Source organism: Stylophora pistillata, chromosome 6, assembly GCF_964205215.1.
Source record: "Stylophora pistillata chromosome 6, jaStyPist1.2, whole genome shotgun sequence".
Classification (NCBI taxonomy): Eukaryota; Metazoa; Cnidaria; class Anthozoa; order Scleractinia; family Pocilloporidae; genus Stylophora; species Stylophora pistillata.
This window is the reverse complement of record NC_142524.1, coordinates 23508858-23522618: the sequence shown is the minus strand read 5'-3', so window position 1 is coordinate 23522618 and position 13761 is coordinate 23508858. Positions and strand designations below refer to the sequence as shown.

The 13761-nt window shown below is 38.3% G+C and overlaps 1 protein-coding gene across 1 annotated transcript; it reads left to right on the top strand.

The window, feature by feature from the left end:
- The first annotated feature begins 6163 nt into the window (after window positions 1-6163).
- LOC148728879 (uncharacterized) lies at window positions 6164-13385 on the top strand. Its single transcript, XM_088725394.1, has 7 exons — window positions 6164-6501; window positions 6793-6907; window positions 7701-7823; window positions 9468-9590; window positions 11386-11425; window positions 11981-12113; window positions 12215-13385. Exons 1-7 carry the CDS (start codon window positions 6325-6327, stop codon window positions 12731-12733), a joined length of 1230 nt encoding a protein of 409 aa, XP_088581520.1. The 5' UTR covers window positions 6164-6324; the 3' UTR covers window positions 12734-13385.
- Window positions 13386-13761: the final 376 nt, after the last annotated feature.

Sequence of the window (13761 nt, the reverse complement as noted above, 5' to 3'; positions counted from 1 at the left end):
GGTCTCATCCACAAGTTCCTCCAGTATTAATTTGTCTACCCGCTGATGAATTCTTATGTGTATTTCGACAAAGAACTTTGTTCTCCGACAAAAAGTCAATCACACTTTCATTGTCAAGGGAGAAACACAAATCATTCAATTATCGTGTGGAAACAGCTTTTGAATATTAGTTAAAAACCCTGCAAATAAGTTCTTCAGTGGTGCAGTCGCTAAATAGCTCTTTGTCGGCCGAGAGAACACTAGGTGCAGCTTCCTCCTCACGATTGCCCAATAATTTTAACATATAATTTAGTCTGACACCGTTAACTAAACTGATCTGACAGATGCCACCTAACAGACAGCTGGTTTCACTTATCTGTACCCACTATTAGTTTTAATAATTTTGATATTCAGTCCTCCTTACGGAATTTAGAGCTTACACGGTTTGGCTGAAAAAAAGGAGAACTTCCTATTTTGAACTCCTTCATAGATCTAGTTTGGATTTATTGACATAAAAAATATGTTTTATCCAATGATGTTTGGTCGAGGAGTTTTCGAACACCAACTTCTTCGTTGGTGGCAAAACAGATCAGTGACTGTAAGACGAACGAATAGGGTGGTTTGAATAAAGCTAAAAAGGAGGAGACTGGTTAAAACCAATGGCATAAAATGTCATTTCCGCTGAAACACCAAAACCATTAGAAATATTACAGACTTGTTAGATGTCTCATGGAAGATTAATACTTATAACAGGCGAAAGCTGTCAAGAAACTGAATAATTGTTGACACAGTTTATGGAATATTCCTGGTTTATCAGCTTAATGTGAACGAGTTCTCACTTTGCGCCTTTTGAAGGAAATTCCTAAGTCTGTCTTTCTGTCTTCATCTCGCCATTTTGATATACGGGAGCCTTTTTCAATCATACCAAAGGCCAATTAAACTTCCAATAAAGCTTATTTCTGAGGCTTATTTATTTCTGGCGGTAATTCTACTCAACGCGATAAGGCACGTTTAAGGGGGATGGCGCTGACTATAGGTCTGTTGCTGAGGAAGACTTCAAACCCCCCTTAACTTCGTTTCCTTGACCCTGGTGGTCATCGAAGTTGGTCGAATTTGTTCTGTCCATGTTCCCTTTAAATGGCTCGAAACACGACCATATTTGCTATGTCACGTTACTCGAATAGAAAACATAGGCTACCTAGAAAGACAAATTACATCCTTTTCGAAATTTAACATTGCTTTTTGCTAAAACAAATCTTCATAATTGAAAGTCTGGAACATACATTTGATGAAAAGTTAAATGTTTCAAAAGTTATGGACCTTTTAAATGGCTAAAAATACACTTTAAGTTGTATTGCTCATCACCAGCTTATCAGAAAAGTATTTCCATCCTATGCAAAATATCAATCTCTATCCGTTCCACGAAAAACTCTTCTCGAAAGTCAATAAGATACGGATTTTTGAAATCCGCAAGAGTTTGCTCGGTTGGAGAATGGCACTAGCAACAGATGTCCATTTCATCGCGATCATTTGTTCTGGGGAGAAGTTTCTGGATCCTTCCTCAAAGCACGAATTTCAAAACAAAGGTTGACTTAAATGAGATTCGCTCCTTTTGAAGAAGAAACAATCTGCCACGTGCACGTTAATTAAATGACGCTGGCACTTGTAAATTTTTCATTAATTTTTCAACATGTAATAGCATTTTGTTTCTAGTCTCTTAGGCGTTCAGGCGTGTTGGATATACCGTAAGCTGTTGAGTTGGGTGGGTTGGAAAACATGGAATGCCGGAATTCGGGAACCGGAACCGGAATATTCGAAATATCCAGGAATTCCCGGACTTCCCAGAACGACCGAAAAATGATAGATTTTAAAAAAATAAAAGTAAATTAATGAATAAATAAGAATATTGATGATTAAGAATTAATGGTAAGTTTACAACTTAATTAAATGATTTAATACGAAATTTTTCTCTTAGGTTCCCAAAAACAAAAGAACCACTTACCGGCACTGTTCATGGAGATGCACGTGCTAGATTTAAAAAAAGGCTGCGTCAGGCCAGTAACCCATACAGCCTAGGCGACAAAATTTTTCTACTCTCCCTTCCCCCTGGATGGGATGCTAGTCCATCGCATGGTTACTCCCTGTTTTAAATTCGCCTCCACCCACTTACACACTTGTAGGATTTCTAGGGCGCCATGACCATTAGGCCGCCACGCTTTTCCAGCCGGAACCATTGCAGAAGATTAAACAAATGTAATATTTCCAATTAATTTAATAGCTCAATTGTAAAAAGTTCCGAACTGTTACAAATCAATACTCTACCTTAAATAATTATTAACCACACATTGGGAGCTATCAAAGCAGCTACCATTAAGACCAGCCGTCTACAGTTAAAATTGAGAAATCGTCAGTTACTCGACACCTTTTCGCGTTTATTATATATGCCTTGAACATATACCTTTGAATATAAACCTTGTATTGATGGTTTCTTCTAAACAAGGTTTATATTCAAAGGTGTATATTCGAGGTATATATAATTTTTTTCGAACCCTCAGAGAAAAATTTCGTATCAAATTATTTAATTAAGTTGTGAACTTACCATTAGTCTTTAATCATAAATATTCTTATTTATTTAATAATTTACTATCATTTTTTTAAATTTTATTATTTTTCGGTCATTCCGGAACTCCGGGTAATCCAGGTGTCCGGTTCCGGTTTCGAATTCTGGCATTCCTTATTTTCCAACCTACCGTTGAATTGTCTCTAACCGAGTGCGAATGAAATCAATCTTTAATCGCTGAAGTTCCACTTTTGCCGTGTGAATTAACTAATTCTGTTTTCACACTCAACATTTTCCAGATCGAAACGACCGAGAGCCTGTGCTACTTCCGACAACGGCTAAATTTTCAGTCGACATTTGTGTCCCTTTACGACCGGCGCTGAATGAAATTCCGAGCGCTAAGCAATTGCACCGTGGGAGATGAATATTAACATGAAATACACCAATACCAAACCTAAGAAATGTTTAAGGGAACAAGGAAAAACTGGCTAAAAAAGACCTAACTAGCTCTCTTAAGTTTGACGAGATTTTAAAGTTACTTCCCAACTTTTTGACTAAATTGAAGCCAAACATTTTACCCAACGTTTCCGAAGAAAATAAAAATTAAAATATGCAAAAGCGTCCAAGTTAGTTAGAAAAACGTATTTTCAAATAAAATTAAGAAATCAGGATGGTGTCATAATCTTCTATTTGGGCGAACCCCTTGGGGAATTCTCGCGGCAACCCCTCCTCTTCATATTATTTGCACATTTTGTTTACATCGTGAATAGTAGTACCAGTATGTGAAGAAAAGAAAAAGATCTTTGGTAAATGCGACTTGTGCTGGCGTCCAGATTTCGAACGAAGGAGTCGTCGTCAAACCAAAATTTGTCATGCATCAAGTTAAAAACGAGGTTTACTTTTATTTACCCAAGTAGCAGCTTTGACACAAAAACATTTACAATGGCCTCGAATCGTAATTTTTTTAGAACTGTCTGTCGATTCGGGTTCTTTTTTTTTTTTTTTTTTTTGTTTTACATTATTTTGTTGTCCTCCACAACGCTTTACTGAGCGATCGAGATGTAAACGTGTCAGCAATGCGTTACTTTTTACGAGAAATCTTGATCCATTGTAATTGACGCCAGGAGGTCCCGTTGTCTCATTGGTTTGCGATTGCAAGAGGCGAGATGATAGGGACTTTAAGAAACCATGACGGCGACGCTAAGGAAGACTTCGATTAAATAATGAATTTCTACTCTTCGTTAGAATTTCAAAAGTGGCTGCAGGAGCTTACTGTCTCATACAGCGCCACAGCTCAACTTCAGCATGACGTATAAAGTAGCCGTTCAGTTCCAAATGGAAATTAAAATCATTTGCCGTCGCGGTTTCGGTTCGCAGACGATGCAAATTTTGGCGATTTCACGTTGTTGTTTAGCATAGGACGGCTAAGAAATGTACAAAGTTTCAAAACGCACGTGCGGAGCTATCGTTCTGCCAATTAGATCTCTCGTTTTTCCACGTCCTCGTTGCCGTCGCCTTCGTGGTTTCTTAAGGTCCCTAATAATCTCCCGGTGTGGCGCTGGTTGTTTGCAAACCTTTAGGAGGTAAAAGCTCGCATTTTGAGAGGAATAGATACACTTTAGGCGAATTTAAAGAGGGATGTAGATTTTACCAATTTTCGTGAAATTTCGCCAAAGTATTCCAGGTATATTGACAAACCAAGCGTGTTGGGAAATTTTGATATTTGAAATATTTTTCAGGAGGCGTCCATTTACGCAACACGTCTCGCATATTTCAAACTACTCTAACTTTAGATGCGGATATCTGAAGAACCAAACAGTATATCGGAAAAGCCCGACACAATTTTGTTGTCTTGAATATAACACTGTGCAGCCATTTTGCTCGTGCTGCGGGATCTGATACCCGATAAATTCAACAGGACCTTCGGTCGTTTCACGCCTTACTGGCTCCTAAAACTTCCTAAAAAAAACACTTAAATTAAATTTTTATCAAAAATTACATTTATTAAGCTTTCTTCTGATGCATACTTGTTAGGATTTCCGGATTTTCTTTAAACTGGCGCGCGTATGAATTTTTTCCTGAAGGACAACCGCGAAGGTGGAAAGTAACCTTGGAACAAGACTAGTTGTAACACATACTTTTTAATTAAGGATACTAAAGCACGTTTTTCTATAAAAAATCAGCGAATGTGTCATCAAATTCTTCCAGTGCAGATCAACGACTGCCAAACGGACAGGGTTTAAATGCTTTATCGGTTGAAATTCTAGAATGATTGGCAATGCCTGAGACTAAGTAACTAAACACAAACCAGTTAATGGATTTACTTGTAGCCTTTGAGTAGTAGTCTCAGCTGTAAGACAAGATGGCTTCCAGTCTAGTAAAGCTCTTCTGAATCACAAGCTGTCAATGGTTCTTTGTTGAAGTGGCCATGGGTAGCCTTTCTCTACCAAGACCAGCCAAGCCCCGACATGCAAGTGTGAGCCGCGAGTGAACTGCAACATTTGCTACCTAAAAGAACAAAAACCAAAAAGACACTAGCTAGTTTTGACGATATGTTTTCCCACCCAAACTGGGAAACTGGAGAAGTAAAGGTTTCGGAGAAGTAAAGGTTTCGGAGAAGTAAAGGTTGCTTCACTTCACATTTTAAAGAAATATTCAAACGATATGAAATCTTACGACGGCGAAAAAAGAACTCAAGTGAAGGATAATCTACCTGAAGTGGAAGAAGACTTTGAAACTTCAAGGAAATTAATATGATATAGCCAGAAGTCATATGTAGGATTTTTAAGATGAGCTCGGGAGGCTGTCTTTGACAGCTGTTTAATGATTTTCTTAGCAGTAAACGTCTGTAAACATGAGATCGTAGGTGCTCGCGCGAGCACACGAAATTGTCAGCGGTAGCTAAAACAGATCATGAGCAAATGTCGATCTTATAGAATCCAGATTTTTAATTGCGGGAGAACGCGCGTGGAAATTGCTAAAATCACGAAAGCTTTTGCATGAAAACAAGTCCGATGACCCCTTCTTTTTATTGTTCCAATATGATAATAACGTCGAAAGGAATCATCAGAAAAAAAACTAGAATATTCTACGGAAGGAAATTTGCGATGTGTGAAAATTGCCCTTTTTGTAGATTTTCTAAAATTCCGCTCCGTAGAATTTTTTAAAAATATTTGTGCATTTTCCCTTTCAAGTGCCAAAAGCAATCACTGAAAAAAATCAGGGGGTCAACGGGTTAGTTTTCGAATTATTTAAGCCACAAGCTAAAAAATGCGTCTGAGTAAGCCTATGAAAGCGTTGCCATGGAAACTGCTAGTGACGAAATGACACTTATTTTTGGATAACCAATGATTATGTAATTCAATCCCGTAAAAGTGTTCAACTGGCCTTGGTCTGTCTTTCTGTTGTATTCTTTCAAAGTTACAAACAATCAAAAAGATGAAAACCGGTACGAGCCACCTTAAACAATAAATTGTTGGGATAAGATCGCGTCATTTTTGATCGTAGACTTCATAGTTAAAGATGTGCGTTTCTCTTAGGAAATTAATGATAACAGATTGGGTATTTCTTGCCAAAGCTGTTGACAGTGTAGATCAATGCAAATTAGACAAAAAAGGAAATACAAAAGACTTCTATCACAAGTATTGTATTTTGATTCACTTAATTCTTTATTGTTGTTCCAAGACTTTTCTGAAGCAGATCAATGCCGTACTTTGGAGTTCAGACCTGAAAAAGCATCTATCGACAAACGCCTCATAAACCACGTGATTCGCATCGCTGAGGTGATGGTAAAGGAGTTTTGTGAAAATATGTGTTACGTGGAACCTGACTGCGTCAGCATTAATCTTGATAACCGCGTGGGAAGAAACCGGCAGTACAAATGTGAATTGAACAATGCTACTCACGAAGGACACGAACACGAGCTGAAGAAGGAAGACAATTATTTTTATCGTACAGCTGAGGTAGGCGCTATTTTATACAATGAACACTGTTTTAGGAAAACATTTACGATACTGATTATGTTTATATTCTGTTACATCTATTAGTACAATTATCATTTCTGGCTTTTTCTCTCAATGTTCATATACATATCAAGCTAGCAACCCATCAGTTCCTGATAAAGTTCTTTTGATTTGCTTTTAGTTTAAAATGAAAGAAAAACTTCAATAGATAATTTGATGGTTTAACGGAAAAAATTAAATTTTAGCGTATGATATAAAAATAAATTATATTTTCTGTTCTCTCTACTTTAGAGCGCTTGTGTTCGAAACCTCTGCAAGAATAACGCCACTTGTCAAAGTGGTTTTACTGACAAAGGATATCGCTGTTTGTGTACTGCTGGATTCAAAGGCCAAAACTGTGACGAAGGTAATCGTCGTCAATAGTTGGCCAAAAGTTGAAAAATTGGTACTTGCACTTGTTGGACCATAACATAAACGATGGCTTCCATTTGTCCCAAGAATAAGCTCGGATAATTGCCCAAGGACATAAAATAATGTCCAAGAAATATATTTGAACGTATTTTCAAGCTAAATGACGGCTACTGAGGCTATCAACATTCATATTCATTTGCATAGCGCAAAATAAAACACCTACAAGCAGGTTACGGTACAACGCTAAGTTGAGATATATATTTTTCGTATGCTATGACAAGTGCAAAACCCTCTTCCATACTGAATCAACTTTCAGGAGAATGCCACCGCAGAGGGAACTTATGTGCGAAAATTGGAGCAGATATACGCTATCGGGAAAATGCTGAATTGACGAAGTTTTAAAGCAGACATTTTGCAGCCAAAAATAGAGGTTGACAACAACTGCATTGCAAGAGAACTGCGTAGTAAGAAAAGAGTGAAAACACACAAAACGTCATTCCAATTTCCGTTGAATAAAAAACTTCAGCCTTGAAAATACTGACTTTACACATATTTAATTGTGCTCCAATTTCAATCGGTTCTTATAAACCGTGGAATCCAAACATGGCTTTCATCTAGCAAGCATGACTCAATGAACTGTTCTGGCAAGCAGCATTACTAGAAAAGTTTCTATTTAGCCGATTATTTGACGCAAATATAGTACTGATTCATTAATTGATAAAACTATGCCTCATTTTCATGCAAATTGATATACAATACAACGAGAAAACAAAGAGAATCCTTTTCAGATTTTGATGGGTGTGTTGAGGGACTACACGGCTGCAGTGCTGACGCTGTGTGTTACAATACCAAGGGATCTTACAGATGTACTTGTAAACCAGAATACCATGGAGATGGATTGACGTGCAAAGGTAAGATTTTCAAAGTATGAATAACGAGGCTAAGGGTGGACTTCCATATCCCGGGAATGAAGGAGGTTAATGAGAATTGAAAGAAAAAAAATTGAAAACAAAACCTAGACGATCATGACTTTGAACCCTTCCCACAAAGCAATGAAAAACAGCGATAACTTAAGAGGTACCATCTCTCCCCGCTTTAGTAATCTAGTACATATGTTATTCATGAATAAAACAAAGAACATTCTCTTCAGATATTGATGAGTGTGCTGAAGGATCGCACAGCTACAGTGCTGACGCTGTGTGTAACAATACCATGGGATCTTATATATATACATGTAAACCTGGATACCATGGAAATGGATTGACTTGTGAAGGTAAGATTTTAAGAGTATGAGTAACCAAGCTAAGGGTGGACTTCTTTATCCCGGGGGTGAAAAGGACTAATGAAAATTAAAAAAAAAAGCAAAAAAACCCTAGGCAATCGTGAATTGGGACCCTTTCCACAAAGCAATGAAACACGGCGATAACTGAAGAGCTTCCATCTCTTCCCACTTTTGTAAACTAGCACATATGTTATTGATGAAGAAAACAAAGAAAAATATTTTTCAGATTCTGATGAGTGTGCTGAAGGATCTCACAGCTGCAGTGCTGACGCTGTGTGTAACAATACCCAGGAATCTTACATATGTGCATGAGTAAACAAGCTAAGGATGGACTTGTATATCCCGGGGATGAAAGGGGCTAATGAAAATTATAAGAAAAAAAAAATTAAAAAAACCTAGACGATCATTATCTTTGAAACACAGCGATAACTGAAGAAGTCCATCTTTCCCCACTTTGGTAAACGAGTACATATTTTATTGATGAGTAAAACAAAGAAAATTATTTTTCAGATTTTGAGAAAGTGAAAGTGAAAGTGAATGATTCGATACCTTAATAGCAACATAGACTGAATTGCTAAGGTCTACAGTGTTACCAAGGGTGAGATCAGACGTTAGCATTATCAGGCGCCTCTTGCAGCCGCCTTAGTCCATGTAACGACCTAACCTTTTCCCCCCACACATTCCGCCCCAGGGGAGAACATCCATCACACAGTAATCTCGTGTGTGAGAAACTAACGTCTCCTACCCCTAGCCCTGCAGGTGACGGAAATTCCATTCGTCCTTGACCGAGAAGACTAGAATATCTATCCATTTCATCGATGTTATAGAAAGGTAGCAAATTCTCCTCAGTTATTTTCAGACCATGAGTTATTGGTCCGGCCGGGGCTCGAACCCTCGACCTCCCTCACAACACAATCCGGCGCTCTAACCAATGGGGCTAACCTGAAGGATCACACAGCTACAGTGCTGATGCTGTGTGTAACAATACCAAGGGATTTTACATATGTACATGTAAACCTGGATACCATGGAGATGGATTGACTTGTGGAGGTGAGATGTTCAAAGTATGAGTAAGCATGTTTAGGGTGGACCTGTATACCCCGGGGATGAAAGGGACTGATGAAAATTAAATTAAAAAACCTAGAAGATCATGAATTTGGACGCTTTCCAAAAAGCAATGAAACACATCGATAACTGAAGAGGTTCTATCTCTCCCCACTTTGGAAACTATTGCATATGTTGTTGATGAACAAACAAAGAAAATTATTTTCAGAATTTGATGAGTGTGCTGAAGGATCACACAGCTGCAGTGCTGACGCTGTGTGTTACAATACCAAGGGATCTTACAGATGTACATGTAAACATGGATACCATGGAGATGGATTGACGTGCAAAGGTAAGATTTTCCAAGTATGAGTAAACATGTGTAGGGTGGACTTGTATATCTCGGGGATGACAGGGGCTGATGAAAAGTCCAGAAAGAAAAACCTATGCTATCATGAATGTGGACCCCTCGCACAAAGCAATGAAACATAGCGACGACTGAAAAGGTTTCATCTCTCCCCACTTTGGAAACTATTATATATGTTATTGATAAATAAAAAAATGTGCTATAGGATTACTTAGCTTTAGTGCTGATGCTGCATGCAACAATACCAGGGAGTCTTACAGATGTACATAACATAACATAACATACAACAACAAACATTTATCATCTACGGGTTTATCATCTACGGGTTTATGTCGAATTAATTTGATGGCCTGCTCCCAGTTGGCTTGTTAGCTCAATTGGTAGAGCGCTGCACTAGTATCGCAGAGGTCAGTGGTTCGAATCCCGTACAGGCCTGAAATTTTTTTTCAGGTCTGATTTTCACTATTGCTCAAATAGTGCTTTACTGCGAAGGATCGTGCTCATAAACATAACATAACATAATCTTTATTTCTTAAGACAAAATCACATATCCTAAGTTCCAACATAAACTCACAAGGGAAACTAATTACATGTCATATTCATAAATTATGCTATCACTAAAAACGTCCTTAAACCTTTCAGTGTGGATTCTAGCGACAGAGACTGACGTTTTTCTAAGGTTGTACCTCATGTTCATTTCCTTAGGTAAAAGTTGGAAAAAACGGGCATTCGGGATCATTCGATCTTTTTTTGTGATCCTTTAGTCCCTGGGACATTCCTTCCTTACGTAAAGATCCTAATGTAAATAACGAATTGTTCGCCTTAATTACCTTCGCGCGCACGTGACTACTATATTTACAATTTTGTTGGAAAGTAATACCTAATATGGATAACTCTGCACACTGCGGTATATCCCTAACTGGCGCGATGTCCTGATTGAAACTTTTCTTACGGAAAATAATCTCCTTGCATTTTGTTGGATTGCATGTCATGTGATTGCGGCTGGACCAGCTAAGAAACTGATCCACCAAGTCAGTGTGACACTGGCCGTTTCCCCAAAAAGGGACGATAATTGTAGAGTCATCAGCATATTTAAACAAGGCTGGGCGACCTTCTAGATTGAACTCCAAATCATTAATAAACAAATTAAAAAGATATGGCCCGCTGACACTACCTTGTGTCGTACCCATATTAACCTCACGCCACTGTCCCTTAAAACCATTATAAACTACTCGCTGCTGGCGTTTCTCGAGAAAACTTAAATACCAGTTCACAATAAGGGGATTCAATGGCAACTGCCCAAGCTTAAATGACAAGAGTTCATGATTGACACAGTCAAATGCTTTACTAAAATCCATTGCAAATACTCGGACGGCTTTGCAGTCTTGCACGTCTAAATAGCTGTAGATGATATCCTGCATGCTCAAGAGCGCATCAGTGCATGCAAACCAGAATACCATGGAGAGGGATTTACGCGCGAAAGTAAAAGTTTCATAGTATGAGTTAGGTGATAACATAGCTCGAGTGCTGATCCAATCGATCCAACATGGAGGTTATCGATCACGAATGTCCTCACAACCAAGAGCGATGGTTGTACCGTGAGAATAAGACTCCGAAATTTTGTCCATTTTTTTTTATTTATTTTAATAAGATTCATGTTACATATTTTAATAAACTTGTTAAAGGCATGAGCATTATCAAATTAGGGTACGTATTCATACAAATATACCTCAACAATAGGCTTAAGACCTTTCTAATTGTGTACTTTATCTTATTTCAGGTTCGTTTCAATCCTGTGCAGAAATTTATAAAAGTCAAAGGTACATCAGTATTATAATTTTTTAAAGGTTGGTTAGTCTCCAGGTGTAAAGGTAGAAATACAACAGTACAGTAGAACCAAGGTCCCTTAGGAACAGAGAAAACTGGTCATTTTGAAGTAAAGGTAAAGTAGAGTTTAACATTACATCTGTTTTTACAATTAAAGATCATTTTTGTCTTGCAAAATATCATGAAAGTTGCCACCATGAGCGCATAGTCACTTATTTTGACAATATGTTCGTCAGTTCTAAAGTATGAGGTCTACCTACGAGACCTTGAAGAGCCTTGTTGTGTAATAAGTAAACTCAACATGTGAAAACATTTGACATAAAATCCCCGTATAACTCTGGCTGGAAAATTGCCGCACGTTCCTACGCACTATGAGCTACTTGAAGAAATGAAGAAAAAGAAAGAACAAAGCTCGGTCCGTACGTCATGATCTCGAGCCCTACCGATCAGTTAATTCGACCATATTTATCACTCCACGTAATCAAATCTAAATCAATAGATATGTGAAACAAGTAGCTAACACGTATATTAATACGAATTTACTTCAGTTCACAGGAAAACAGAGCCTATTCACTTCAGGTGGATCACGGAAAGGTCATGGTTTACTGTCACATGACAGATGACCTTGAGGGCTGCGGGAGCGGTGGATGGACAATGGTAATGAAAATGGACGGCAACAAGGTATCTCGTCTCTCTTATTCGTTTATTCTTCTTGTTTTAGTTGTTATCTGCATACGAATTCTATCTTCATTCAACTCATTTAAACTTTTCCATCTACATAGTCAACCTTCCACTTTGATTCGCAACTCTGGAGTAACATGGATGACTTCAATCCTCAAGGAGGGGAGACTGGTTTTGACTTACAAGAGACCAAGCTACCGACGTACGGGAACACATCATTCTCCAAGATTTGTCTAGGGATGAAGATCGGCAACCTGTCCAGGTTCATTCTCATCAAAAAGCAAGCCAGCTCTTTGCACTCACTGATCGCTGAAGGGCAATATCGTGACACGTCACTGGGTCGTGACACGTGGAAGTTGCTGATTGGCTCCGAGGCATCCTTACAGTTGAATTGTAACAAGGAAGGGTTCAATCCTGTTTCGAGGGACAATTATGGTTCAAAAGCAAGAATCGGTATCATTGCTAACAACGAAAACAATTGCGACGGATGTGATTCCAGAATTGGCTTTGGCACAGGTGGGTATGGTGACAACTCCAACACGTGTGGGAACGAAGCAATGCACCTTCCAGATAATGGAGACAAACAAATCAAAGCCATGGGGTACATCTTGGTTCAGTGATAAGGAGATCCATCGAATCTTAAAGAAATGGACACGAAACCAACTCTAAATGACTTGTAAATAAGTGGTTATAGCAAAAGAGGTCTGAATAAGATATTTAGTCACCGAGTCTGTACTTATTTTGTTTCGTCTTGATAGCATCCCCCCCGCCCCCCCCCAAAAAAAAAAAATTCAAAGTGTAATTTCAAACAGTTAAAACGCTTCCTTGTTGTTTCTGGAAGGGGGAGTGAGAGGGGGAATGGGAGAACAAAAGCCCTCCAGGTAATTGAATGGATAGTGGCTCACACCTACTGTAGTCCACTTAGATACATTAGAATACGTAAAAATGGTTGGCAGTGTAGCATTTCATGTAAAAAGGGGAATAACTAATAGAATGTCATGCAGTGTTGGTCCTTCAATAATCTTTTCTTTTGTAATCTTTCCTTTCTTTAGAAGCTTGTGAAAGTTGTCAGAGGAAGCTTCTCCTACTTCGTCCTCTTTACCCATCACACATCCTTGTGAGATAATCTTTCTCAGCAGGAATCAGTTTAGAATGAGTAAACGACTTTCCCTTCGACTCCTCATTGTCAAGTACTTAATTTTTTTCTCTCTTTGACTCGTTCTGTTCTCTGTCTAAGGAATCTTTTAGAGTTTTCTGCAACAAAAAGTCAATACATTTGATAATAAAAATTAACGGTAAAAAACTACGACGTTTCGAAGTCTGCATGACCTCATTATCAAGTAAAATGTTAAAACTGATGTAAAATTGTAGCTCAGAGATTATATACAAATAAAATGTGATAACTTCATTAGAATAATGAGCGTTCATTGTTATTGGTGTTTAGCATGTCAGATCGTGCAGTATATGTTTAAATAAATACTTTTGCACGTATTGAGTCAGACTGCGTGTTTAGCTTTGGTTTTTGTTCGCGAATGAATAACATTTCGTGAATTAGGCAGTCCATTTTCCCGCGACTGCCTAATTCACGAAATGTTATTCATTCGCGAACAAAAACCAAAGCTAAACACGCAGTCTGACTCAATACGTG